This window comes from Xyrauchen texanus, chromosome 27 (assembly GCF_025860055.1).
Source record: "Xyrauchen texanus isolate HMW12.3.18 chromosome 27, RBS_HiC_50CHRs, whole genome shotgun sequence".
NCBI classification, from domain to species: Eukaryota; Metazoa; Chordata; class Actinopteri; order Cypriniformes; family Catostomidae; genus Xyrauchen; species Xyrauchen texanus.
The window spans coordinates 7,752,919-7,780,611 of NC_068302.1; the positions used below are offsets into that span (position 1 = coordinate 7,752,919).

Below are 27,693 nucleotides of genomic sequence, written 5' to 3' on the forward strand. Positions count from 1 at the left end.
TGGTAAATTATACTCTTTTTTCTTTCTTTCTTTCTTTTTTTATAAAAAGAACACAGCGTAACCATAGAAATACATACGTAGATGGTTTGGGTACAAAACGGTCAACAAGAAGAGCTGAAGCCTCAGGTCGCTGCATAAACTGCTTTTGTGTGGAAACTTGAATTGACTTACGCGGTGCTAATTTCAGTATGTTGCCATGATACATTAATTAGAAGACTTTATTTGCAGCTTGCTAGGGGAAAAAATGGATTTGACAATAGCCTATTGACATTATTGCATCAGGTATTTACAGTAACATACTCACTATCTTTTTTAAAGCTGAACATTGAGTCGGTCTAGGATTACATGAAGAGACAGAAGCAATTGAGACTGCCTAAATAGTTAGAAGAACTGTGACAATTCTCCAAGAAGCTTGGAACATCCTATCTGCCAACGACCAAGAAAAACTGTGTCCAGGTGTACCTAGAAAAATTGGTGCTGTTTTAAAAGCAAAGGTGGCCACACCAAATATTGATTTAACTTTTTTTTTTAGACTTAGTATGACATTAATTGATATATTAATTTATGGTGTTATTTTTGAAGACATCCTCACTATGCAACACATTTCACAATTGCCTAAAACTTATATATATATATATATATTAGTAGGCATATATATTACTATCTGTATTAATTAATATTACCTTACTATTGATATATTTTAGATGTTAGATTTAATAAAAAAAGTCATGATTTCAATAAACAAACATATTATGGGTGTTTTTGGAGCTATATTCCTTTATGGCTATGACCATATCACATTCTATAGGAACAGCTGCTAATAAGGTATATATGTATAAATATATATGTTTTAAAGCCCTCCTGTGGATACTTTTAAAAACACGTTGACCATGTTGGACTATCATCGATTTGAACCTAAGCACTTTTATTACTATTTTGCAAATAAATGATTGTTAAAAGAGAATAAAACCTTCAACCATAGGGAACACAATTTAACCTTAACCAACCATAGATGTAATACAATGAATTTATGTGATGTGTAAATTGAGTATTTTATCAAACACACACATGGTTATTAATGTAATCACCACACCCATCTCTAACATCATTTTATTGCATTATCAGACAATATAGTGAGGGAGAGAAAGAAAGAATCCTCATGTGAAATTCAGCATATAAAATACATTTCAGTATCAACAAAAAGCCAAAACACATGGAAATGAATTTTCAGGAAGGATACAAATAGTTCATTCACAACTCGGCAGTGTTACACAGAACTAGAACCGATGCTCAAGTACTGAGGTTCTCATGCCAGACTTCAAAAGTGTTCACTTTCCAATATAGCTTTTAATATCATCACTAACACATATCTGCACATTTGAAATGATGTTATATTCATAAAGGTTTGGATATATATAACCAGAACACTAACGAACATAAATCTTCTGCATAATTTGTGTGTACATTATGAAGAACAGGGGCCAAATAGATCCATGTAGTCTTGGGTAATGTTTGAATGTTTAATCAGTTTCTCTCCCTTAATTTCATCTCAAACTACTGACTTCTGTTAATACTTTCTTGTAGCAGTTACTGGCACATAACTCAAAATCTAATTTGTGTTCTTACAAACCTTAGAAGAATGTTTTACACAAATAAATAAGGAAAAATATCACACATTCAGTAGAAGGTTTAAGGTTAGCTCTTACTGTGGGTTGAACAATGATGATGGATTGGTAATATGGGAAAAACACCACTACAATAAATAAAAAGAAAGTGAACAAATGTGGGGACTACAAATTAAATAACAAATATAAAAAGCAACGTTAAGTTCAATACACAATACTGTATATCTATTTAAATATATTTCATATTTACACCACACAGACAAACACTGATTCAATTTAATATTACTAAAAATGATATAATTCATTTAAACTATGTCCCGTACATTACCTATCCATAATAGTTCTCAACTAGTTTTTTGGATGCATGTTCAAGTGTTTACTTATAACAGGATGGGTAATACCCCAGAGGATTTAAAGTAAGAATAGGCAGCATATTAAAATTAGGCGCTGTTGTAGAAATATTTGATAATCAGTGGTCAAGACTCAGTCATCGCACAGGAATGCCATCTGGTCTTCTGATCTGGAAAGAGAGAAGACATTGGGAAATTTATGTCTGAACAAGGGACAGTATTTATGACTGAACAGCAGAACAGAGACACCTCGGTCCAGGCTGAGTGGGGACCTCTGCCCTCTTCAGGTCAGAGGTCATGTAGTACAGGGGGGTACGTTTGGGCTGGTTAATAGTAAATCAGGCCTAGTAGCCTAGTCCCTGTATCAGAGGGAGAGAAGGGGGGAGGAAGATCTGCTTCTGCCAGTTGACCTCGGGGGGGGGAAATGTATAAGAAAGGCAGCCCTGCCTGATAAAAAACACTCTCTCATGACACAGACGGGTTGCTGTGTAATGACTGGGTCTTCTTGCAAGAATACATTTATTTTAAAAGACTGTTTGAGTCAGAGTGTCTCTTACGCAGTGATAATGGTTGGTTGATAATTTTTTGCCACAACAGCGCACACTTCCTCCTGGGCCCAATGCATGTGCCCTCAGTTATGATTGTATGTGCCCCTCCCCCTTCCCTTTTAAAAAAAAATTAAGAAAGTGGAAACATAGCTAATACTGCAGTTTCCACGCCAGCTGATCACATGAATGGCAACTTGCTGTAATCTGTGGAAAGAGTTTACACAAACAAAATGATTAGCAATTAGTGAAAATGCTTTTACGATTTTACAGATTTAGCCTATAACACATGCACAAACTCAAATTCAAACCTGGAAACAAAAATTTATTTTTTAGGATTTTAAAATGTTTTAAACAGAAAAATTTTGATGTATAACGAAGAAATATCAGTACTATTTCTTAGCCACTTTTTTCTTTTTAACCCTTCCTTGGTCCTGAAAATCAAGTTCCACTGTAGACCTCACCGGGTCAAATTGACCCGGCATTATTAATGACAAATAAACATCCAAATTTACCAATTTTACCCCCAACAATTGATCATAAATCATTAACCTACTTATTACTAATTTCCTAATGCATATTTCAGTCATTTTTGGTAATAGTAAGTCATAGAGTGTGTGTCTGTGTGGGAGGTGGGTTGTGATTTCATATGTTCAGGGAGAGATTATGTGCATGCAATATGAGTATAACATGGTACTGGACTAACGTTTTACATCTTTCTTGCATCTCTTTATATTAACGGGTCAAACTGTCCTTTGGGGACTACAAAGGGTCTTTTTTAATAACTTACTTTTAAAAAACAAAATTATACATTTTTACATCATCAGGTTCAAATCACCTCTGTGGAGGATGTCATGAAGATTCAGGCAGTAAAGTTGAAGTTCAGTTGATGTAAATCTGTCTTAAATCTAAAACGGCTCAAGTTGACCCGGGAGGTCAAATTTGTGATATTGACAATGCTAACTGAAGGTCAGAAGGAGAAAAGAAAGGAAAAGATTTCCTTGCTTTCATTGAAGGACACGATATGCACTTTGGAGCATTCTCAAATCATGCTGGATAACATGATCATCAGGATCTATTTCGACCTCACTCAGGCCGTCACCACGGTCTTACACTGAATGACACCATTCTACTGCTTATCTCCATGACCTAATGTCAACAAAGTCAGGATACTGACCTTAAGGGTTTGGCTTACTATATAAACATCCGGATAAGCCGACCACTTCCTGTTGCCTTTCTCACCTCATCTGACACCGGGTCGGTAGCTCGTGTTTAAATGCTATTACAGAAGGAATCGGATTTTCAATCCATCACATTGTGTGCAGGTGCCTCACGTACCTGAGGATTGCGGTGGATTTCCCCTATTTATCTCTACACTCCGTTTGGAAGGGCACGTATTGATGAGTATCTTTTTCATTCTTAATATTAGTTGTTTGTGTTCCCGACACTTTGTAAACAAAGTTGAGAGTTTTTGATTTGAAGTCCCACTCGGTCTTCTCAGAGCCCAACCAATACAACGGTGGCTGAACAGCTTCCAAATTCACAAAAGTGCACAGACAGGTAAACCTGAAGTTTACACAAAATTGCATTCAAGCCTTATGCCCATGCAACAACAGAGTTTGTTATTGCAAGGGGTCCCGTTGGGGAACATCCCAGTGAGACCAACAATGGTATGAACAGATGCTTCCCTGATGGGGAGCAGTGTGGGAAGGCAAGAATGTCAGAGGTGACTGGGAGTTCTCTTACGAGAGGTTCTCTCATATTGCGTAAGCTAGCTTACGCTACGGGAAAGATTAATCTTTTCTGAGATATTGAAGCTAAAAAATTATCCTTAATTTTTGTTCCATTGTCAACGCAGTGCGGCAGCTGCAGACCTTGAGCAGGCTAGCTAGCGAGCTCATAGGTTGCTCTGTGGCAACTGCTGCAGCCTATAGACGAGCTTGGGCGAACTCGCATCCAATGAGAGGCGTCCGAGCGCTCACTGCATCAAAGCCCGCCAAAATGGGCGTGACTAGAGTGCATATAAGCGTAGTTCGTAGGCTGGAACCCTGATTTTCATCTCTTCAGCGAAGCTCTTCGCATCGCTGACCTGGAAGCCGCGTCACCATTCGAGGGGCATCAAGCAAGCGTGGACAGCGCTAGAAGAAGCCGGCCGTCTCAGCCACCTTCAGCCATCCTGCGAGCTACGCCATCCGACGACGTATCCTTTTATTCAGCAAGCTAGTTCTCACGAACTATTCACAAAAGAGTACGAGCATCTTTTTCAAGATGCCTCGCTCCACTTGCGCCTCATGTCGCGCCCTTCTCAGCACAGGAGACCGCCACATCATCTGTGCTCTCTGCCTGGGACTGGGGCACGCAGAGCTCGCCCTCACTGAGGGCGGATGCGATTTCTGCGAGGAGCTACCGATGTCGACCCTGCGGGCTCGACTCGGCGCTCAAAGCAGAACCCGCCACGCCGCCTTACCTTCAGCCGCGCAGGAAGAAGCGCCGCTCACAAAGGCTGCCGGAAACTGTGGTTGAAGCGACTGCCTCGCCGAGCCTCTCCCTCGAAAGCATTGCTTTCACCCTCCCCGCCCCGGGACGCCGCAGTTGCCGCCGAGCGGCCGCGACTGCTGCCATCTCGGATGACGAGGCAGAGGATAAGGGCCGCTGTTCCATCATGGCTTCGGACAGCGAGGAGTGGTCAGGCTCCCAAGCCTCCTCCTCGGCCCAGGAATCCAGCAGGACCCGCGCCGGAGTCGAAAGGGAGTTAACACGCCTCCTCACACAGGCCGTTGACCGCCTCGGGCTCGAGTGGTCACCGCCCCCTGAGCAGGCACACAACAGACTCGACGGCTGCTTTCTTCAAAGCCATCGCCGCTCTACACCTGCGGCCCGGGCCGCTCCCTTCCTGCCGGAATTACATACAGAGCTTGCAAAGTCGTGGAACGCTCCTTTTTCAGCCAGGACCCGTTCCCACGTCTCCACCTCTCTCGTGTCGGTGGACGGCGCCACTGAGAGAGGCTACTCCTCCATCCCCCCGGTCGAGGACTCGGTAGCAGCACACCTTTGTCCGCCCTCCGCGAGATGGCGTTCCAAGCCTAACATAGACTTCCGCCTATGTTGGCCACGCTTATTCCGCCGCCGGCCAAGCCGCATCTGCTCTGCACTCAATGGCCGTTTTACAGATCCTACAAGCAGACCTTCTTCGGGAGTGGGATGAGAAAGGCAGGCACCCAGAGGCTGTTACTGATCTACAGGCGCGACAGACCTCGCCCTTCGGCTACCAAAGCTGCAGCCCAAGCTCTAGGGAAGTGCATGGCCTCGCTGACTGTGACCGAGAGACACTTATGGCTAACACTAGCCGACATGGGAGAAGCAGAGCGCTCCACGTTCCTCAACGCACCGCTCTCTCCGACCGGGTCTCTTCAGCTCCGCGGTGAGTGGCATTGTTGACCGCTTCTCAGAAGTCCAGAAAGCCACCCAAGCCATGAACCTCTTCCTGCCGCGATCGCGACTAGCTCCTCTGCAGGCCGCTCACGTGATCAGCCTCCTGCACGAGCCTCTTCACAGCGCCCAGTTCAACAAACTCAGACTTCTCAGCGTCGACAGGGCGGCCGCCTCGATCACGGCTCAGACAGCCGCCGCAGACCGCTGCCCTCCCGCTGGCCTCGATTTAAGGTAACGCTGAAACCAGAGCAACCGAAGTCTTCCTAACTTTGTTGAACAAACGACGGCTCAGTCCCGCCGGCCGGACCACCGTCAAAGCTTTGCCCCTGTCAGTCCCCTTCTCTCAGGCTACTACAGTGGTGAATTTAGCAGCCAACAAGCCGGTGACACTGCCCGCTTGCTCAGCACTCAAACGCCGCTTTCACGGCGACCCAAATAAATCTTGTAAAGAGCAAACATGTCTTATGTGTAGAAAAAGTGCCCACAACCCAGTGTTCGCCTCTACACACAAGCATAACACATCCCGCGCCCCTATCAGAGCACGCTCTCATAAAGCGGTTACTGAACCGCCGAAGCGCCAGAGTCAATGAAGGCGCCCACAAATGCGCTGGCGTGCCCATTCTCTGCCTGCTCTGTCACACGACCAGCCCTATGTGTAGAAAATGTGCCCACAATCCAGTGTTCACTTCTGCACACAAGCACTGCATGTCTCGTGGTCCCCACCAGAGCACGCTCACATAAAGCGGTTACTGAACCGCCGAGAGGCAGAGTCAATGAAGGCGCCCACAAATGCGTGCGCGTGCCCATTCTCTGCCCGCTCTGTTACACGGCCAGCAAACATTCCTCTGTGTGTAAGTCCCGTGCCCATGACTATGCTTACGCATCACGTAACAGATGTGACTCTTTCCCCATTCATTCCAATCGGAAGTCACTCACAAAACAGCCTGTTCATGCTGTCTGCGAGCAATCATGCATGAACACACTAAACGCGCCACACATTTTGTTCAGCTCTGTGTGCGGCAATCAGAGCGAATTGGCCATTCACCCTCTAGCGTTACGCTTCAAAGCGTGGGAAGCTATTCCAGGGATATCCAAGTGGGTGTTAAGCACAATACAACAGGGCTATTTGCTACAGTTCGATCGCCGCCTCCTCGCTTCAGAGCTGCTCGAAACCACTGTGAACACGGAAGCAGCGTGCATGCTTCGCTCAGAAATAGCAAGCCTTCTGTGCAAAAGGGCCATAGAAAAGTGCCACCCTCTCTGAGCGAAGTCGGGCTTTACAGCCGTTATTTTCTTGTTCCCAAGAAAGACGGCGGCCTCAGACCCATATTAGATCTCAGGGTTTTGAACAAGGTGCTTGCAAAAGACCGCTCAAAATGCTTACAATCAGGAAACTCCAAGCGCATGTGCGCCAGGGGACTGGTTTATTTCTCTCGATCTGAAAGATGCATACTTTCAGATTCAGATAAATCCCGTCACAGGCCATTCTTGAGATTCGCCGACGGCCAGGTTTATCAATACACCGTCCTTCCGCTCGGCCTGTCCTTAGCACCCGTACTTTCACGAAGTGCATGGATGCGGCGCCGCACCCCTGCGGAGTCAGGGTTTGCGAATTCTGAACTATTTGGACGACTGGCTGATTATGGCTCAGTCACATATGGAGCTTCTGTCTCACAGAGCAGTTCTCCTCAGCCATCTGAACAGTTTGGGTCTTGCAGTCAATTGGACCAAGAGCTCACTACAGCCCAGTCAGACCATTTCCTTCCTGGGAATAGAACTAGACTCCGTGGCAATGACGGCTCGCTTATCTACACAGCGCAAGACGCCTTGTTCAGCTGACTAGCCGCATCTTTTCAGATGAACAGCCTCACGCCTCTGAAGAAATTCCAGAGAGTGCTAGGTTACATGGCCTCAGCCGCAGCAGTACTTCAGCTGGGTTTACTGCACATCGCCTGCTTCAGCATTGGCTAAACACCCGCGTCTCGCCGGGCTTGGGCCACAGGCCGCCAGCCCATCAAGGTGACTCAGACCTGTATATCAGCTCTGCAGCCCTGGACAGTGGCCGAATGGTATCAGCGGGAGTGACAATGGGAGCTGTATCTCGCCGAAAAGTCATCTCGACAGACGCCGCCCAACACGGGTTGGGGCGCGGTCTGCGAGGGCTCTCCGGTTTCGGCCTATGGTCAGTTCAGGAAAAGCTCCTTCACATAAATTGTCTGGAAATGATAGCGGTCGAGTACGCCGCGGCGCTTTCTCCCGGTCATTCAGGGTCACCACGCCCTGGTCCGCTCGGACAACAGATCTGTGGTATCCTACCTAAACCGTCAGGGCGGTGTCAGATCCAGGAACCTCTTCCATCTGACAAAACGCATACTGAGTTGGTCCCAGTGCCACCTGCGCCGCTGAGGGCGATGCACGTGCCAGGCCACCTGAACGACGGCCCGACAGACTGTCCAGAGACAATATTCCCCAGGGAATGGTCCCTGCACGCTCAAACAGTCCAGACGCTATGGCACCTATTCGGCAGAGCAGAGATAGACCTCTTTGCGCCCAAAGAGAACTCTCACTGCCCAATATTTTTCTCGAAGCGAGGACGCCGCTGGCCCAGGACTGGCCCAGACGCCCGCTTTACGCCTTCCCTCCCATCTCGCTATTGCCACAGGTAATGCAGAGGATCAGGGAAACGCGTCACTCGGTGCTCCTCATAGCCCCGCGTTGGGAGAATCAGACATGGTTCCCGGAGCTTACGCAGCTGTCACTGACAGCGCCGTGGCCCATCCCAGTGAGAGCAGATCTCCTCTCTCAAGCTTGCGGCACAATCTGGCATCCCCAGTGGGTGATCAATGACTACCCGTTGCTCTGCCAGAAGGAGTAATAAACACCATCATACACGCTAGAGCCCCTTCCACGAGAAGACTCTATGCGTCAAAACGGTCTGTGTTCTCAAAATGGTGCACCGACAGAGACCTGGACCCGCGGACATGTGGGGTGTCATCGCTGCTCGTATTTCTACAAGAGCTGCTGGATAAGGGCAGATCCCCATCCACGCTCAAAGTGTATGTGGCGGCCGTTGCGGCGTTCGCTGAACCCCTGCACGGCCAGTCATGGGGTAAAAATGAGCTGGTCATCCGCTTCCTCAGGGGAGCTAGAAGGATGAACCCCCCGCGCCCCCCCATTGGTTCCTATCTGGGATCTTTCTATAGTTCTCGAAACTATGAAAGCCCTCCCTTTCGAACCACTTCAATCCGTGGATTTGAAATACCTTTCACTCAAAACCGTTTTTCTGACTGCCCTGTCATCAGTCAAACGTGTGGGAGACCTTCACGCGCTGTCTGTCAGCTGCGTGTCTTGAGTTTGGACCAAGTGACTCCAAGGTCATTTTAAAGCCTAGACACGGCTATGTTCCCAAGGTGATCGGTACTCCTTTCAGAGCACAGGTCATTTCCCTATCGGCGCTGCCAGCACCGATAGCGAACGCGACGCCAATCTCCTTTGCCCGGTCAGAGCACTGAGATTGTATACTGCGCGCTTTCAGACGCTCTGAGCAGCTTTTTGTTTCGCTCGAGGGCGCACCAAAGGTCTCGCGCCTCGAAACAGACACTATCTAGATGGATAGTGGACGCTATTGCTGCTGCATACACGCCAAAGACCTGCCATGCCCGTTGGGCATTAGGGCTCACTCCACTAGAGGCATGGCATCCTCGTGGGCATGGTCCAGCGGGATTTCCATTCACGACATATGTGTGGCAGCGGGATGGACTTCCCCTCCACCTTTGTCAGATTTTACAATATGGAAGTGCCCGCTCTGCAGGCAAAACTACTAGCGGTTTAATACGCTACAGCTCCCTGGTGAGCTGCACTGATGGGACACATTCCACACAGACCGGCACCGCCGCTCTGTTGTTCCCTTCCCACTATGTGCTTATGTATTACACAATCAATGACCCGCATTCTTGCCGGCCAAATATTATTTCCCCACTCATAAGGGCTCCCCGGGTCCCCCTTAATTCCCTGGGGCTCATACAGTGGATGCTTGAGCCAGACGGCGTTGACAATGGGTTCCCGTAGTGTAAGCTAGCTTACGCAATACGAGAGTACATCTCGTAAGAGAACGTATCGGTTACCTAACGTAACCTCGGTTCTCTCTAGATGAGGGAACGAGTATTGCGTAGCCGGCCGTGCTTCAGCGCCACGCAGCGACTTTTCGCTTCAGTCAATGAAAACCAGGGTTCCAGCCTACGAACTACGCTTATATGCACTCTAGTCACGCCCATTTTGGCGGGCTTTGATGCAGTGAGCACGCGGACGCCTCTCATTGGATGCGAGTTCGCCCAAGCTCGTCTATAGGTTGCAGCAGTTGCCACAGAGCAACCTATGAGCTCGCTAGCTAGCCCACTCAATGTCTGCAGCTGCCGCACTGCGTTGACAATGGATACAAAAATTAAGGATAATTTTTTGGCTTCAATATCTCAGAAAAGATGAATCTTTCCCGTAGCGTAAGCTAGCTTACGCAATACTCGTTCCCTCATCTAGAGAGAACCGAGGTTACGTTAGGTAACCGATACGTTTCCATTGGACCTTAGAACACATCAGTGTGCTGGAAAGCTGAGGGCTTTCCTCACACTAATACAGAACAAGCATGTTCTGGTGAGATCAGACAACATGTCCGTGGAGTATCACATCGGTCACTAAGGCAGCACCAGATCAGTGCGTTGCCTTCGGATGACAAGAAAGCCTTCCGAGACTCTCCTCTCTCAGTGTAGTTTACATACCAGGGGTGGCAAACCAGGCTGGCCAATAATCACTATTGGATTTTGGACCAATTGCACCCAAAGAGAATTGTGAGATCACCCTCATGGGACCTCACTGTAGTTTTGCAGTCATTGACTAAAGCCCTGTTTGAACATTTATAACAAGCTGACCTCAAGTCGCTGACATTGAAAACAGTCTTTTTCCTTGCAATTTGCTCAGCCAAGAGAGTAAGCGAGTTTCACTCCTTGTCGGTCAGTGAAGACTGCCTGAGATGGAAGGCAGAAAATGCAGGGGTTTCCCCCTGGCCAAATCCATCTTTTTTACCCAAGGTCCTTAAACCTAACACAGTGAATCAGGTAATTGAGTTTGAGCCTTTTCATCCTGACCCCTTCTCTTTGGGGACAAGTCTAGGTACCAGACCTTTTAAGCTCCAAAAAACACAAAGGAAGCATAAACGTAATCAATAAGTCTCAAGTGGTTTAATCAATGTCTTCTAAAGTGATGCAATCCCTTTGGGTGAGAATCAGATCAATATTTCAATCTTCTTTTACTATAGTAAAAAAGGACTTAAATGTTTATCTGTTTCTCATGCACACCTATCATATCACTTCTGAAGACATGGATTTAACCATTGGAGTCTTATGGATTACTTTTATGCTGCCTTTATGTGATTTTTGGAGCTTCAAAGGTCTGGTCACCATTCACTTACATTGTATGGACCTACAGAGCTGAAATATTTTTCAAAGAATCTTTGTGTTTAGCAGAAGAGTTAAAGACACATTTGGGATGGCATGGGGGTGAGTACATTTTGAGAGAATGTTAATATTTGGTTTCACTCACCAGTGCAGAGCTTCAGCCACTGTGGCTGGGCTCACATCTCATTGGAGAAGGAGGTGGGTGCGCCCTGACCATACACTCCTTGGTTGTAGCCTCCACCTTCATATCCACCCCCCTGTTGGCCATAGTCGGGCTGGTACCCGCCCTGGGAGCTGGCATACTGTTCCTGTCCATAACCTTCCTGCTCATAGCCTGGAATAATTCATTTCACAGAGAACATAATTAAAGAGGATTATGGATTATCAGGGCATGCCCCAGTTGGACCAATATGATTCACAATGTAAATCATTTCAAATGTCAACTATCCTAAAAAGGGTGAATCTCATGAAACCTGTCAAGAAATATTATATCTATTTATTTAAATATGTTAATTATAAGCATTGAATTAATATTTTTAAAGTATTAGGCAAAATATCCAGATTGATTCAAATATATAAGTAGCTTAAGAGTGCGTCATTCACAGTGTGTCATGTTATTGGGTGTGATTCTGTGATTGGTGGATCTTTCTCTGCTGGATCATGGGTAGTGTAGTTCTCCATGAGGAATTCTATTATTCAACGTTTTTTTTTTTTTTTAATGAAATTAAAATAACAGTTATCATTAACAACCTCAGAGCTCATGGTAGGGCTGTCTTTAGAGGTTTATAAATTATTGTTTAAAATTAATAAGTCTTTGGAGAAAAATAAATGGTATATTTACTTCTGAAACCCAATTGTTGTGCAATATTAATTCTCATTACTGTAATGCAATATATATATATATATATATATATATATATATATATATATATATATATATATTTATATATATTATTTTTTTTTCCATAAATAAATTGTCAAGTATTTACAAATCATGGTAGCATTTGTCGAACTAAAGTTAATTTATGCCGATTTTAAGATTAAAAATCAATGTGAGCTGACAGGATGATTTTCATTAATGTATTACAGATTTTTTGTATTACAGTAAAGAGAACACGTATTATTATTTGTATTTATTTTGCTTAATTACAATAATTGAAATTAGTGAGGGAAATGTGCTTAATGTTCATGAAAATAATGCTACAATGCAAAAAAATCTTCATGGTCCTAAAAGTAGACTTAATATGGACAGTTCGTTAACCCAAATAATTGTCATTTTTATTTGTACAGCTCTTTTCACAACACACATCATTTCAAAACAGCTTTACAGAAAATTATGCTTTAACAGAAAAATAAGTTGTAATATAGTAATGTCTTCGAGTCATAATAGTGCTGTTAAATAAAAACATAATTGAAAATTGTGCCTTCAAATAACCCATAAAATGAAAAAATAAGTAAACTATATTTGTATTAAGACCCCCAGTGAGGAAGCTAAAGGCAACTGTGGCAAGGAACGCAAAACTCCATAAGATGTTGGTTAATGGAGAAAAATAACCTCGGGAGAAACCAGGTTCACAGAGGGGGTCATTTTTTTTTTTACATTTGACTGCGCCTACCTTGGCCGATGGAGTCTGGTGCTGGCTGCTTTTCTCCAGAGGGCGCATAAGTGCCAGCAAAGGCTGCAAGCCAACCTGTTTCCTTGAAGACAAACCACAAGTTCCCTGCCCACAGCACCATATTACAGAACCCAAACGCCTGCAGGAACCAGAGAAATGAGCCATCTGGTTACTTGCACATATGCACTCATTTGATCATTTTAATGTAAGTAAACCATTTAATTCATGAATATTTCAAATGTCATGACTGTTTGATAGTTTCTGGTGCTGAGTGTTAACTGTTGTGCTTGAGATGAGCAGTTTAATATATTCAGATGCAATGTGTTGGATGTGCGTTATGTGTCAACTCTGAAATGTAGATTTATAATATTGTGGGGTTGTTCATTCTTTTCCGATTGAGTTTTAAATATGGCTGATTTCGAAGGGCTGCATGCTGTTAGCCAATCATAACAGTGGGCGTTTACGTTGAAGTTTTAAGGAGGCGCTTAGGCCAAAACTGAGCGTTTCAGTCAGAGGGCCAGAGACAGGGTGGACAATGATCATATATGACAACATTATGACTGTTTTGGTGCATAAAATTCTTCACTAACATTATCAGTGGATAATAAAGTGACAAAAAAAACAGCATTTCATGACCCCTTTAAGGGAACAACACTTTAATGCACACCTCAGTCTTTAGTGACCCTTGACCTCATACCACCCTTTGTACCTCATCCATTATTTGAGGTTATGCCCACAATTATTTTGTATTATTCAACCTTTCTCTTCTGAATAGTGTAACAAGACAAACAAACAAACAAAAAAATAAAGACAAAATAGCATTCAAAAAATTTGTATAGGGTTATTAAAGACCCAAGATATGTAATAGTCTGACTAACCCCCTTCCATAAATCATATTTTTATGATTATTTCATATCTATATAGGTTTACTAACGTGATATATATTTCTTTGTTTATTAAAAGAAAATAATAAATAATAATAAAAATCTCTCCACTCACACATCAGCGCTTCAGTGATAAAATGATGGAGAAAGGACCTCTTAATGCTATTCGATGTACAAAACAAGCCCAGATTGGATTTGTGATAAAAATCAAGTATTTTCAGCCTATGTAAGAGCCTTAACCATCACCAAAACGCAGAATGAGACGTTTTTTGTCTGCACAAGCTCTTTGTGTGGATTTCAAATCAGCGCTGGGGTTGACGCCCTGATGCGAATCATGAACGCAGCTTCACGATTGCTGTAACAAAGTGGCCACGGTCTACCAGAAGATTAACATTGTGGAGGATGAGAGTTTAAGAGATGTAATGCCCATTGCCATGAATATGCAACCTATGCTGGGACTAGTTCTTTCAGTTTCATTTCATTTTACTTGAATTGGTGCTATTTTAGTGCATTTCTATCTTTATATTGTGGAAGACTTCGTTTTGAAAATGATAATAAAGCATTATATTGTAACATATTTTTAAATTTCTTTCCTAAGATGGAAAAACATTTATTTTGACAGGAAAATAAGTATATATAGAGTTAAAAATTCAGCACTATTATATATAATGTACCCACCACAGATGTATTAAGGCCAGACACAACAGGCTCATGGATTTCTTTGCAGCGATTCTCCTCACGATCACACGCATCAATGAGGTTGATGACATCATCAGGGTCGGTTGCCCTCTTTACGTCTGAGAGACCTTTGGCCCATGCTGCTGAACTCACCAACCACATAAATGTAAAGACAGCAGTCACCACAAAATCCTACGGAACATCAGAACAATACGCAACCATTTCAGCAAGCAGGTTTTGTTAAGGGTTCAAATTGTGACGCAATATGTAATGAATAAATGCATTTTTTTAAATAAAACTTTATTTTTCAAACTGCTTTCCCGACGAAGACTCACAGCCTGAGCACCTTTGTTTCCCTCATGGTATTTCTCCAGGAGGAAGATGTACACAGAGAGGGCTGCCATTGAGTAAAGGAAGGAAAAGACACCGATGGTGACAAAGAACTCAGCAGAAGAAGAGTTGTCTCCCACAAGAAACAGACGCTCTGGCTCCGGCCCTTTACACGTAGGAACATCAAACCACACCTGGTGCAGTCTGTGGAGAAAGAGAATCTGTGAATGTGTCCAGATCTGTGTGTTCTTCATTGTTAACAAGAACATTTTCACTGTGAGTTCTTAAATTGCCTTTATCAGTGTTTCCCAAATACTTTTGTCTGATGTACCCCCACAGCCCCATTGGGACAGCTCAAGTTCTCCTTCATTGACACCAAACAATTTAATTCACTTTATACTGGATTTCCTTCAAAATGAACTAAATGTGAAAATAAAGAGATGACCACAATTTTTTTTAACATTTATTTTCGCCTTTTTTCTCCCCAATTTGAAATGCCCAATTCCCAATGCACTCTAAGTCCTCGTGGTGGTGTATTGACTCATCTAAATCCAGGTTTCGGAGGATGAATTTCAGTTGCCTCTGTGTCAGATTGTCAATCCACTCATTTTATCACATGGCTTGTTGAGCGCGTTACTGCGGAGACAGAGCGCATGTTGAGGCTCCGCAGCATCCATGCACAACTCACCACGTGCCCCACCGAGAGCAAACCACATTATAGTGACCACGAGGAGGTTACCCAATGTGACTCTACTCTCCCTAGCAACCGGGCCAATTTGGTTGCTTAGGAGACCTGACTGGAGTCACTCTGCATGCCCTGGATTCGATCTCGTGACTCCAGGGGTGGTAGTCAGCATCTTTACTCGCTGAGCTACCCAGGCCCCCTAGATGTTTAATATATGCAATTTATATAGTTCTTTGGAGATTCAAAAAGTTTTTAATGTCACACTATAGGTTCTAGGTGTCATCCGTTAACAGAGGACAAGTGAAGCCCTCTTGTGTACTTGGTTTTCTAAAGAACCTTAACACTCAAAAAAGGTTTTCCTATGGAATCAGACATTTGAGTCATGAAAAAATACCTGACTGTATGCCAGAACTACAACACCATATGTGAACTGGGTGACTCAACGAAAATTGTGTTTGCTGTGCTGTGACATGATTGGATGGGAATGACATGAACACTGACCTGAACGGATAGCCAAACTCAACCTCGATGTTCAGGTCACTCTCTGAGCGGTTCTTACACTCCACACTCAGACGAAACACTCCAGAGTAACCGCCACAGGTGGAGAACGCAAAAATGGCAAAGAACTGAGGAAGAAAAAGAAAGGTGTGTGAGTTATGTACAGTAAATATATACCAACAAAATAAAATAAGCAGGTAGAATGGAAATTAGCGTGAAACAGACCCTGAAATTGGATTGGTAAACAAATAACAATTGTAAATATAAATAATAATTGTAATATTTAAATTTTTAACTCTATATTCTCAAATAAATAGCTATTAATGTTTCTTAGTGTCATTGTTCAGGTGTAAAATATTCTTCCGACCGCTGCTAAGACAGCATGTAGACATTGCCAGGTCACCCAACCCATGTCGTACATGTTACTTTTCTCAGCGCTGGTCAGACAGACCAATCACAGTCATCTGTGATTACTGGATAAGAATGTATTATTATTTTATAGAGATTGCTGGAGTGGATTTCAATTTTTTTGCATGGAATGAATAGATTTAAACACTTACGTTCATTGGATAAGCTGGTAGGAACGCTGGTAAAGTTATTTACATCCAACGTAAACAAATGTAAATGCAAAAAAGGTCATAATCGAACTGGTCGACATGGGTAGATTTTTGCCCATTACCCTGATTTCATTTTGCATGAAAACACCTTTACCGTCTGTGGCAGGGCGGAGGGCGGGGCCGGGTCGTGATCCTACACACAACCGGTCCCGTATTAGGCTAATCAAGCCTCCGAGAGGGATAAAGGTCGACTGCAGAGGATCGTTCCGGAGAGAGAGATTGTGTCGACATGTCCGTCATATGTGTGTGTTTGTCTTTTGTTTATGTTGTTAATTAAAATATTATTTACATTGTCAAGCCGGTTCTCGCCTCCTCCTTTCCCTTGAACTACGTTACACTGGTGCCGAAACCCGGGAAGGAGGAGGGATACGCCGTAGAAGAGTTCTCGCCACTACCGTCCACCCCAACGGAGCAGCCACGCCCATCTGCTGGGGGACGAGGAGCCCGGCCGCCTGGGAGAGGTTGACGGCCGCCGACCGCGAGGGGAGAAGGGGCTCCTAACAAACCGCCTGGAGCGGTCAGGGCTGCTGCCAGGGCGGAGGAGTCACCTACAAGCCGCTGAAACGCGGAGGGGTTTGAGATCGCCGAGCAGGGAGGGCTTGCTGCGACGCCTGAGCGGAGAACGCTGCCAGGGGGCGACCTTCTGTTCCCGAGAGCGGGCGTCCGTCGCCAGGGGCTGGAGGTCTGCCTCTGATCTGCCCGGAGGCTGTCGCCAATAGAGTGGAGGAGGGCAGAACTCTACTGCATATCCTCCTCCTCCGTATTTCAGCACGTGTAACGAGTTCTAGGAGAGGAGGTGAGAACCGGCTTGACAATGTAACAAATATTTTAATTAACAACCTAAACAAAAGACAAACACACACATATGACGGACATGTCCGTAAACGATCTCTCTCTCTCCCGCATGATCCTCTGCAGTCGACCTTTATCCCTCTCGGAGGCTTGATTATCCTAATACGGGACCGGGTGAGTAGGATCACGACCCGGCCCCGCCCTCCGCCCTGCCACATTCTTACAGGTTTATCCAATATGTGAACGTGTTGTGCACATGCCTTGGGGGGTCGTTTATGTGCAACTTCCGAGTGGAAAACTCCTGTTAACGATTATTCCGATAGCACATGAAGGCAGCATAACTCGATCATTTGAAATGTCATGGAAACATGGTTTTCTTGCTTATTCTGATTTTTTTAACCATCTGAAACCCCGCCCCCACATGCGTGGACATTACATTTTGGCTTCAGTATAGGCTACAGTGTGCATAACAGTTTCAGGTTTTAGTTTGGAAACACAACATGTTTGGCAGACAATGGTGATTAGTACATAGATTCAGAATTTTTCATGCAAACTTTTATATTAACTTGGTTGGCAGTGATTGGATGATGCTGGCCATTACATTTAATCAGAATAATTTATGCTAATTTCTGATGTAATGTCTGTAATGTTTCAAAAGCATAAATAACCAACACTCCTGGAAACATAAGACATTTTTTTATTCTTACAGTCTAGCTGATCCCACAAAAGCTCAATGGGGTTAAGATCCATAACACTCTTTTCCAACTATCTGTTGTCCAATGTCTGTTTCTTGGCCCACTCTAAACATTTTCTTTTTGTTTTTCTGTTTCAAAAGTGGCTTTTTCTTTGCAATTCTTCCCATTAGACCATGAAACGTGTTGAGCGGGTAGAATTCAATGAAGCTGTCAGCTGAGGTCATGTGAGGCATCTATTTCTCAAACTAGAGACTCTGATGTACATATCCTCTTGTTTAGTTGTACATCTGGCCTTCCACATCTCTTTCTGTCCTTGTTAGAGCCAGTTGTCCTTTGTCTTTGAAGACTGTAGTGTACACCATTGTAAAAAAAATTTTTAACAGATGGCTTTTTGTAAAATTCTAAAAGAATTTGGCTGCCAGTGTGTGTGTGTGTACATCAACTGTACATTCAACTGTATATATATATATATATATATATATATATATATATATATATATATAGGGATATTCCCCTAATATATTGTAATTATAATAATAGTAACATTTAATGTAAATATATACAATATTTCTGCCAAAACATCCTAGTTTCTACAGTTGTGTTACTAACTGTAATGTAATATGAATGGTGATGTGTGGATTGAAAAGCACACAGTGTTTTCCTGTTTACCTCATCACAGCTTTTTAGAATGTCTGGGCTGTTTAATCAGTTTTCAACAAGCTTTGAATACCACGGGGACTTTAAGTTTTCCATATCTCCTTCTGTGTTTAACCACTGGACTGCACAGCACGAGCCCAGAGCAGGACCGTCAGCCCTGCACGGGTGGGCCAGTCTAGCTCTGCTCTCGTGCTGTGGCCAGAGGATGCACTGCGCGGTTTAATCAAGTTTTGCCGTTTTGTCACACTTTTGGAGTATTTGGTGTTTCCCATGCCAAGCAGTAAATGACAGTGCTTATTAAATAAGAGTAGGGCTATTTTGGAGTCGCAAGGATGGGAAAAGTTTGCCAAATGCGACCATTTAGTCGTTTCAGCCCACTACTTGACAGACCGGCCCACCGGGAAAAGTCCCGGAGCTCCCGATGACCAGTCTTTCCCGTTAATGAACATATATGGCTGTTAACAAAATTGCATTCAATTTAAAACTAAAGTTGATAAAACTATAAAATCCCAAAATATAGTCAGTTCCCATTTGGTGTCACATTTAATATAATAAATGTGAGAAATGAAATGAAGAATATTTGATAAGTCACAGGGAATTACAGAAATAAAAAAATATAAAGTCGTTTCATGTTACTGTGTGTGATTGTGTGTTTTCTATGTGTCAGCCAACAGCAGTGTTTCTCCAACTGCTGCATCCTTGATCCTCTCACTTGTCAACCAATACGATCACAGCACCTGTTCTCTGCTAAACAAATCAGAAAGCACTGCCCACACAAGCACACATTGTGCAAATAAATGCAGCTTTCCTGGCTACTGTGCTGCACTTGTTGCCATGGATATTTAGCAATTGAGTGACAAAGGTGACAAAGATTGGGCATTCACGAAATATCACAATAACTTTAAATGAATCCTTTGGAATTACAACATTAACAATGCAACACCTCAAAGGAATCAGTCGTCAGTTATTCACGCTCATGTCATTCCAAACCCGTATGCCTTTCATTGCACCTTTTTTCCATACATTGAAAGTGAATGGTGACTGAGGCAAACATTCTCTCTAACATCTCCTTTTGTGTTCCAAGGAAGAAAGAATGTCAAAGAGGCTTGGAACAACATGAAATTGTGTAAACAATTATATAATTTTTATTTTGAGGTGAACTATCACTTTAAATGCAATAGTTTTACAATGGAGCAGGCACGTGCTCACACTCACACACACACACAAACACACACAGATTAGTCGGTCAGAGTATTTTTACCATACCCTTCTTCACTGCAGGAAGATCCGATTGAATAGAAAATCCGGCAATTAATCTTACTGAGGTGCTTCACCATCTGTCACTCTCTACACACGCTGTGCCAAACTACTACACATTACACACACACACACACACACATGCTAAGGTCATACAGCGCATGTACACAGACAGGCAGAAAACAGGTGCATGCACAGTGGCCCTAAAAATTATTTGGACACTCTTGGACAATTAAGTCACACTTTAAAATGTCTGAATGCCACTGTATTATATATAAGTGGCATCTGCAAACAAAGAGAATAGCCTTAAATAAAGAACAGCTGCCTAATGAAGAGTTTGTGACCCATAATAAATGAGCCTATATAACGCATTGAAAACCAGATGTTCTTTACGCACACTTACAGAAGATGTTTAATTGTAGGTAGCGAATATAATGTGCATGGTGGGTAACTGTAAGACGTCTTGGATTCAGAATGACACAAGAAATGCTGTTAGACACATGGACACGTGCTTTAAGAAACACATTTTATTATATTATTAAGAACAGATGGCAGAAAAGCCATTCACGCTCATGTTTGATGCGCTGTTTGTTCGGCGTGCAGTCTCGTGTAACACACGTATGTAAAGGTTTTACTCTTTCTTTGTTTCAGTCTTCAGTCTATCTTTTGCAAAGATAGTATCGACTATGAGAATGCGGCAAATGACCTCAGATCATCTCAACTCAGCAGTTGCTTTGTGTTCATTTCGTTTTATTTCCACAGAGCAGTTCATTGTGAATGCAACTGCAGCCTATACATCTGTGATTAAAACATAAAATCATACAAAAACACATTCACCTTGAACCATGATTTATATTGCAGTGATTATTATCATCATTATAATTATGTTTATATTTATAATTGTTTTTAGATCTTAATTTGTATTAGTTATTTTCCGCCTGTTATCATAGACGGATACTTGCGTAACGGTAAATGGAAAGGTGGTTATATATGATTTTTTGTTGTTGGGACCACTTCATTATTTTAACTGCTTTTTTGGTTCTTGGACAATTTGAATTTAGAAATGGATTTAGTTTAAGTTTTTCATTATTAAAATTTATTTTATTTTCAATGAAAAATCACTAAAGCAAGAATATTCACCGATCCCTCAGCCGGGGAGTTGATGATGTAATTGGATATTGTGATCAATACATATATATATATATATATATATATATATATATATATATATATATATATATTAGGGCTGTCGATTTAACGTGTTAATTCAGTGCGATTAATTTGACCAAATATAACACGTAAAAAACATTTACGCAATTAATCGCACCATAATAAGGAAGATTCCTTGCAAGCTTGTAGTACCACCTGTTTACTCCAGAGGGCAGTGAGTGTAATTTCAGCTATATGAGAAATGCACAGTTTATACAGTGAAGAAAACACTTCAGTAGGCAGAGCAACGCCTGAACAACAATGCGTTACATTCTTGCGTTCAAAACACTTGAAGGAGCGCAAATGCGAACTAAGGGATCTCAAGATGTGTTTAAAGATTGAGTATTAAACTATATTTAACTTGAAACATTGAACTTTTAAATATTTAAAGATAACTGTATAATTATATATTGATATAAATATGAATAATTTTTATATATTGAATTATTGTTATATGAGGGGCTTTCTCAGCAAATATTTGTATATGTGATTAATCGCGATTAATTAATCGGGACACCATGTAATTAATTCGATTAAATGTTTTATCGAATGACAGCCCTAATATATATATATATATGTATATCTTTAATAAAAATATAGTGAACATGTTCTTGCATATCGCCCAGACCTAAGAGGAAATAAAACTGGGATGAAAGGTAATAAAACATCAATATTATACCTGCAACAACCCATATTAAGAGATTTGTTCGAACAACAAAATACCCGACCGGTAGCCCATGATGGAGAGATGTTGCCCTTCACAACTGTTGAAAAGTGATCTGAACAACACAAATTTTAATTGCTCTTCATTTTCATACTAAAATTTATTTTAAAAAGTTCAAAGTTTGAAATCAAGCTGCCTTACGTTAATGTGTAGGCTATTGCTTAACAAAAATTACCCCATAGTACCACTTAGCATCCAACCAGCGGTAATATGTTAGTCGGTGTAGTCGGTTTGAGCATGAACACCACATCGATGTGAAAATTACGATATCGTGGCAAGTCTTCCTCATTCCACTGAGTTACTGTACGCACAAGTGCCAAGCCCATCACACATTTTTGAATCAAATCAAGTGAACACATTTCCCTCTAGCGCTACCTCCGAGACACAGGTTCTGGTCCTATGGAAACCAGGAAGTAATCAAACAATGATGAGTGCAATTTGTTGTTACACTGATGCACACACAACAAATACACACAACAGTGATTCAATGTCAGCTATAAAGTGATGGGGAAAGGAGCTCTTAATAGTATTGTTTGTATAAAACAAGCCCAGAATGAACTTGTGACAGAAATCAATTATTGTTCAGCCTAAGTAAGGTGCATTTTAAATACAACAGGAGCACGTAAAGTCTTAACTATCACCAAAATGCAGAATGAGACGTTTTTGACTGCAATCGCTTTTCACGTGGAGTTCGAAGCTATGCTTGAAGTTGGCGTTGGCACCCTGATGTGAATCATGAATATGGCTGTGCAATTGCTGTAACAAAGCCACAGTCTGCCAGCAGAATAATATTGTGGAGGATGACAGTTTAAGAGTTTAATGCCCATTGTAATGAAACCGCAAACTATGTTGTGAATAGTTCTTTCAATTTGTCAATCTCCCACATAGACTTTGGGAAATGTTTAATGTTACTTGAATTGGTGCTATTTTAGTGCATTTCTATCTTTATACTGTGGAGGGCTTTGCATGGAAAATGTTAATTGAGTATAAAATTGTTACATATTGTTTTCTTTTCTTTTCTAAGAAGGAAATAAATGCATTTTGATATGAAAAGACGTATATTTAGAGTCAAAATCTTTCAAAATCTGCGATTAACCACGATTAACTGAAAAGATTATGCGATTAATCCTGATTAAAAATGTTTTCGACTGACAGCACTACTAAAATACAACTAGCTTTTGGTGCCACTCTGTCGACATTTCACCCAAAAACTGGTCAACAACAATTCCAGCTGCGGATACTGTAGGCAGTGGTTCGACTTTCGGTAAGCACAGACCAATTTGAGCAGCAGAACTTTTAACATTCCATTTCAGTTTATCGCAGTAAACTAACATTGTATTTCAACACTGCAGCAAAGCCACCTATGTAACATAGTACCACAATTTTGTTTTGTAAAGTACATCAAAATGATGCTTCAGCTTGCTGTTACCTCTGATAATAAAATACATAAATGCATAATAAGATGTGAATTTTGTTTGAATCCTTTTTTAACTTCAGCTTGAGAAGGACAGGTAAAAAATATCTGCATTAAATTAGCATTTGCCATGTACAGTTTACCTTGAATATACAGTACAGTTCAAAGAAAAAAACAATATCTCAGTATCGTATGCAACTTTGAATCATTCTTAGAGCCACAGGCGTACAGTTTAAATATGCACACAAACCCACATGCAAACATGTTCACAAGATTCATAATCATCAGCTTTGATTCTTTAGATCTTTAGACCATCAGTTATAAACTACCACCAAGTTCCTCGCAGCACTGTGATTATGTAAGCAACACCAGGGACTCCCACCCACTCAAGCTGTGCACAATACCATGTGTATGTGTGAGTGTTGTTTACTGCAAAATTGTATTAAAAATTAGATTTGCAGTGCTTGAGAAGAAAAAGGTTTTCAGTAAAAAAAAAAAAAAAAAAGAATACATTTAATAATAATACAATTTTAAATGTTGTAATCTCAAATATTTTATGACATTTCAAAGATTTTTTAGTTGTATTACAAAATTAGATTTTGTAGTTGGATGAACATGGGTGTAATGACATATTAATATGGGGGGGACCAAAGTTAAATAAAACCCCCATCTTGATCCAAAAGTATTATAAATTGAATATGGTGGTTACAGCCTTGAATATGAAGAAAATAAAAAAGAGGAAAGAAAGTAAAAAAAGATGTGTGACCAATAGAAGATCAAAACCTCACGCACTGACCTCTGGGCTAAATATAAAAAACATTTTAAAAAGCTGAGTGTTTTTATTGTTGCAGGAAAATGAGTAGTATACATTTGAAATATAAAATTATATGTTATTTTTTATTTATTAAAACCAGAAGCCCTCACACATGACATGATATTCCAGTTTGTTACGGTGTCCGAAAAAATGTGTGTGACTGCCCCTTGAATTAAGTGTACGTAATCTTACATTTCTTGAGAAAGTATAAACCAAAAATAAGCCTGAAATTGTCTACAATATAAAGTTTAAGCAGGGTGACAATCTGGATATTTTAATATTTTAAACAGGGTTAAAATAAGTTCTACAATAATTGCAGAAATGAAAGAAGAGGAAGAAAACATATGACAGATTTAAATAGCCTGTTTGCCTTGCAAGCACTAATTACAGTTACTCACCCACTGTAAGACTTTAATGAATCCTAACGGCTGTTTGATGATTGTGAACTGCCCAGTGGCCACCAACTGAAAAACAAATACATAATGTCAACAACAAAAAGACAAGATCTACCTGTCCGTCCATCCATCCATCCACCCACCCGTCTCTCTGTCCATCCATCCACCCACCTTTCTGTCTATTTACATTTACATTTATGCATTTACATTTATGCATTTGGCAGACGCTTTTATCCAAAGCGACTTACAGTGCACTTATTACAGGGACAATCCCCATGGAGCAACCTGGAGTTAAGTGCCTTGCTCAAGGACACAATGGTGGTGGCTGTGGGGTTTGAACCAGCAACCTTCTGATTACAAGGTATGCGCTTAGCCCACTACACCACCACCACTCCATCAACTCACCTACACATCCATCCATCCATCTATCTATCCGTCCGTCCGTCCATCCCTATGTCCTTCCACCCACACACTCAACCACCCACCTCTATGTCTGTCTCTCCACCCACCCACCCATCATCTATCTATCTATCTATCTATCTATCTATCTGTCTGTCCGTCCGTCCGTCCGTCCATCCTTCCACCCACCTCTCTGTCTGTCTATACATCCATCCACCCACCCATCCATCACTCATCCGTCCATCCATCCATTCATCCATCCAATCTCTGTCTGTCTAACCATCCATCCATCCATCCATCCAACCAATCTCTGTCTGTCTAACCATCCATCCATCCATCCATCCACCCAATCTCTGTCTGTCTAACATCCATCATCATCCATCTGTCCATCCTTCCACCCACCCACCTACCTCTTTGTCTGTATGTCTATCCATCAACCCACTCACCCATCCATCAATCCATCTGTCCATCCTTCCACCCACCACCTATCTGTCTGTCTATCCACCCACACACACACACATCCACCTATCTATCTAATTATCTATCTGTCTGTCTGTCTGTCTGTCTGTGTCTATCACTCTTTCTGTTCTATCTGTCTGTCTGTCAAGAGATGCATTTATTGTGATAAATAATGCAGGTAGTGCACTATAATAACCTGACAGTTCAGAGATCAGAGATGACGTCAGAGATGACGACAGATCTGCCCGCCGCAGCGTCCAGAGCAACTGACCAATAGAGCGCACGCAAGATTGGAGGGAGACTTTGCAAGCATTAGAATTAGTCAAAGCTGCTTATCTCAACGTTTTCTCTATGAAAGTGCAACCGGCGTGCATTTACAGCCCCATATATATTATTCGCACAGCAGGCACAAGCCAGAGAGCGGTGACTGCGGCACTCTGCAGACTGATGCAGTACCAGCATCAATCATCTCACACCTGGCCCATTAATGTTCACGCACACCATATGAAAGCTGGTGTAACCAGACTTTGATACCCCCGTTCTGTCACGATGTAATAACTAATAAACGACATGTCTGAGCAAATGACACTGGGAAGTCTGATTCACTATAGCAAGTCGGTTCGTTCGCGTTTCACCAATTCGTTCCTAGAATTTGGAATTTAACGTAACATTTTTTGTTGTAAAACACATTTTGTCAATGCTACTTTTTATCGGAATGTTTTCTGTTAGGTTACATAGGTTGTGCGTGGTTCTAACAAGTCACTCACAAAGTTAAAACTGACAGTCTTGTGAAGCTATGCGAATCGGTTCGACCAAATCAATAAAAAGAGCCGGTGTTCAAAAGACACTTTGCTCGCGAGTCCGACATCAATGTAAATACAGATAAATCAAAGACTAGGTCTCTGTTTATGTCTCATCCCAAATAAGTTTTGAAGGCTATAAACAGTCGGTTAAGCTATATGACCGATACCTCTGCCTTTGGAAATAGTTATTGCACTCGCGTTCTCTCATTCTCAGAAAATACATAGTGATATAATAACACCACCGTCGCCAATTGCACCACAAAGTGCTATTATTCCACGAATTATCTTGGATAGCATGGCTTTTCTGTTGTGTTTATTTAGGTGATATCCAGTCGGACTCGGACAAGAAAATAAAAAAAAACGATTCGCTGGAAGTCACCGCGTCTCTTGGTATTTTCGTGCACGTCAAATATCTGTTCAGTCTATATAACCAAATAACAAAATGTGTCTTTTGGCCTGTACAGTACTGAGAGTGCAGCGTTTGCATCTTCTGTAGAATTAATTGCGTGAATATCTGTGATTGAAAGCCCTACCTGGTTGACAACATCCATCTCGACCGCTTGTTCTGTGATGGGGATCAAACGAGAGGAGGCAGACCGCAGCTACATCCGGGAGTAGCGATCCGCTCCACTCCACTATTAATAATGCCACTCACAGGCGCTGCTGTGTAAATATAAAGCTCATGATAGTAGCCTAATCTGTCGGCTGTGTAAGATGTCAATGCTTGTTTACGGATCCGGGTCCTTTACGGAAACACGCTTCTTTCTCATTCTTTATATATATAGATATATATATGGAACATTCATTTCAAAATGATACAAAAATGGCCATTTCTATGAAACATATATTTTCCCAAACACTAGTGAATTGGAATATGTCTACATATGATCTTGCTGAAATATATAAACGAAATCAATATGGTCATATCAGATGTGTTGATATCATGGGCAATGCATTTAGTCTGGCAAAGGACTTTAATAAATTAGGAAAAATCACTGGTAGCACATCTTGAGCAAATCAATAAATAAGATTTCTTAGAACTGATTTTATATGATTGAAACATTTTCTGTTCTTTGCTTTGAATTGGGTATCTTTGCATGTATTTTATTTGTTATTTTTTATTTTTAAGTTTTAACACTTTTAAAGAAACATTCCGGGTTCAATAGGCTACAATTTGCCCAAACGACAACATTTGTGGCAAAATACTGATCACCACAAAATCAATTTGGACTCGTTCCTCCTTTTTTTTAAAAAAAAAAAAAAAAAAGAAGCAAAATCTGGATTCCAGTGAGGCACTTAAAATGGAAGTGAATGGGGCCAATTTTAAATGTTAAAATACCCACTGTTTCAAAAGAATAATCACAAGAT

The 27,693-nt window shown here is 41.9% G+C and overlaps 1 protein-coding gene across 2 annotated transcripts; it reads right to left on the reverse strand.

Moving 5' to 3' along the window:
- Window positions 1–1,098: 1,098 nt before the first annotated feature.
- LOC127620712 (synaptophysin-like) lies at window positions 1,099–26,981 on the reverse strand. 2 transcript variants are annotated; one of them, XM_052093908.1, is made up of 8 exons: window positions 26,859–26,981; window positions 24,668–24,733; window positions 16,094–16,218; window positions 14,913–15,111; window positions 14,578–14,769; window positions 13,016–13,154; window positions 11,545–11,733; window positions 1,099–2,145 (listed from the first exon to the last, which is right to left on the reverse strand). In XM_052093908.1, exons 1-7 carry the CDS (start codon window positions 26,874–26,876, stop codon window positions 11,576–11,578), a joined length of 897 nt encoding a protein of 298 aa, XP_051949868.1. In that variant the 5' UTR covers window positions 26,877–26,981; the 3' UTR covers window positions 1,099–2,145; window positions 11,545–11,575. The 2 variants fall into 2 exon arrangements, with proteins under 2 accessions (XP_051949868.1, XP_051949869.1); XM_052093909.1 differs by having other exon boundaries at window positions 1,099–2,727.
- Window positions 26,982–27,693: the final 712 nt, after the last annotated feature.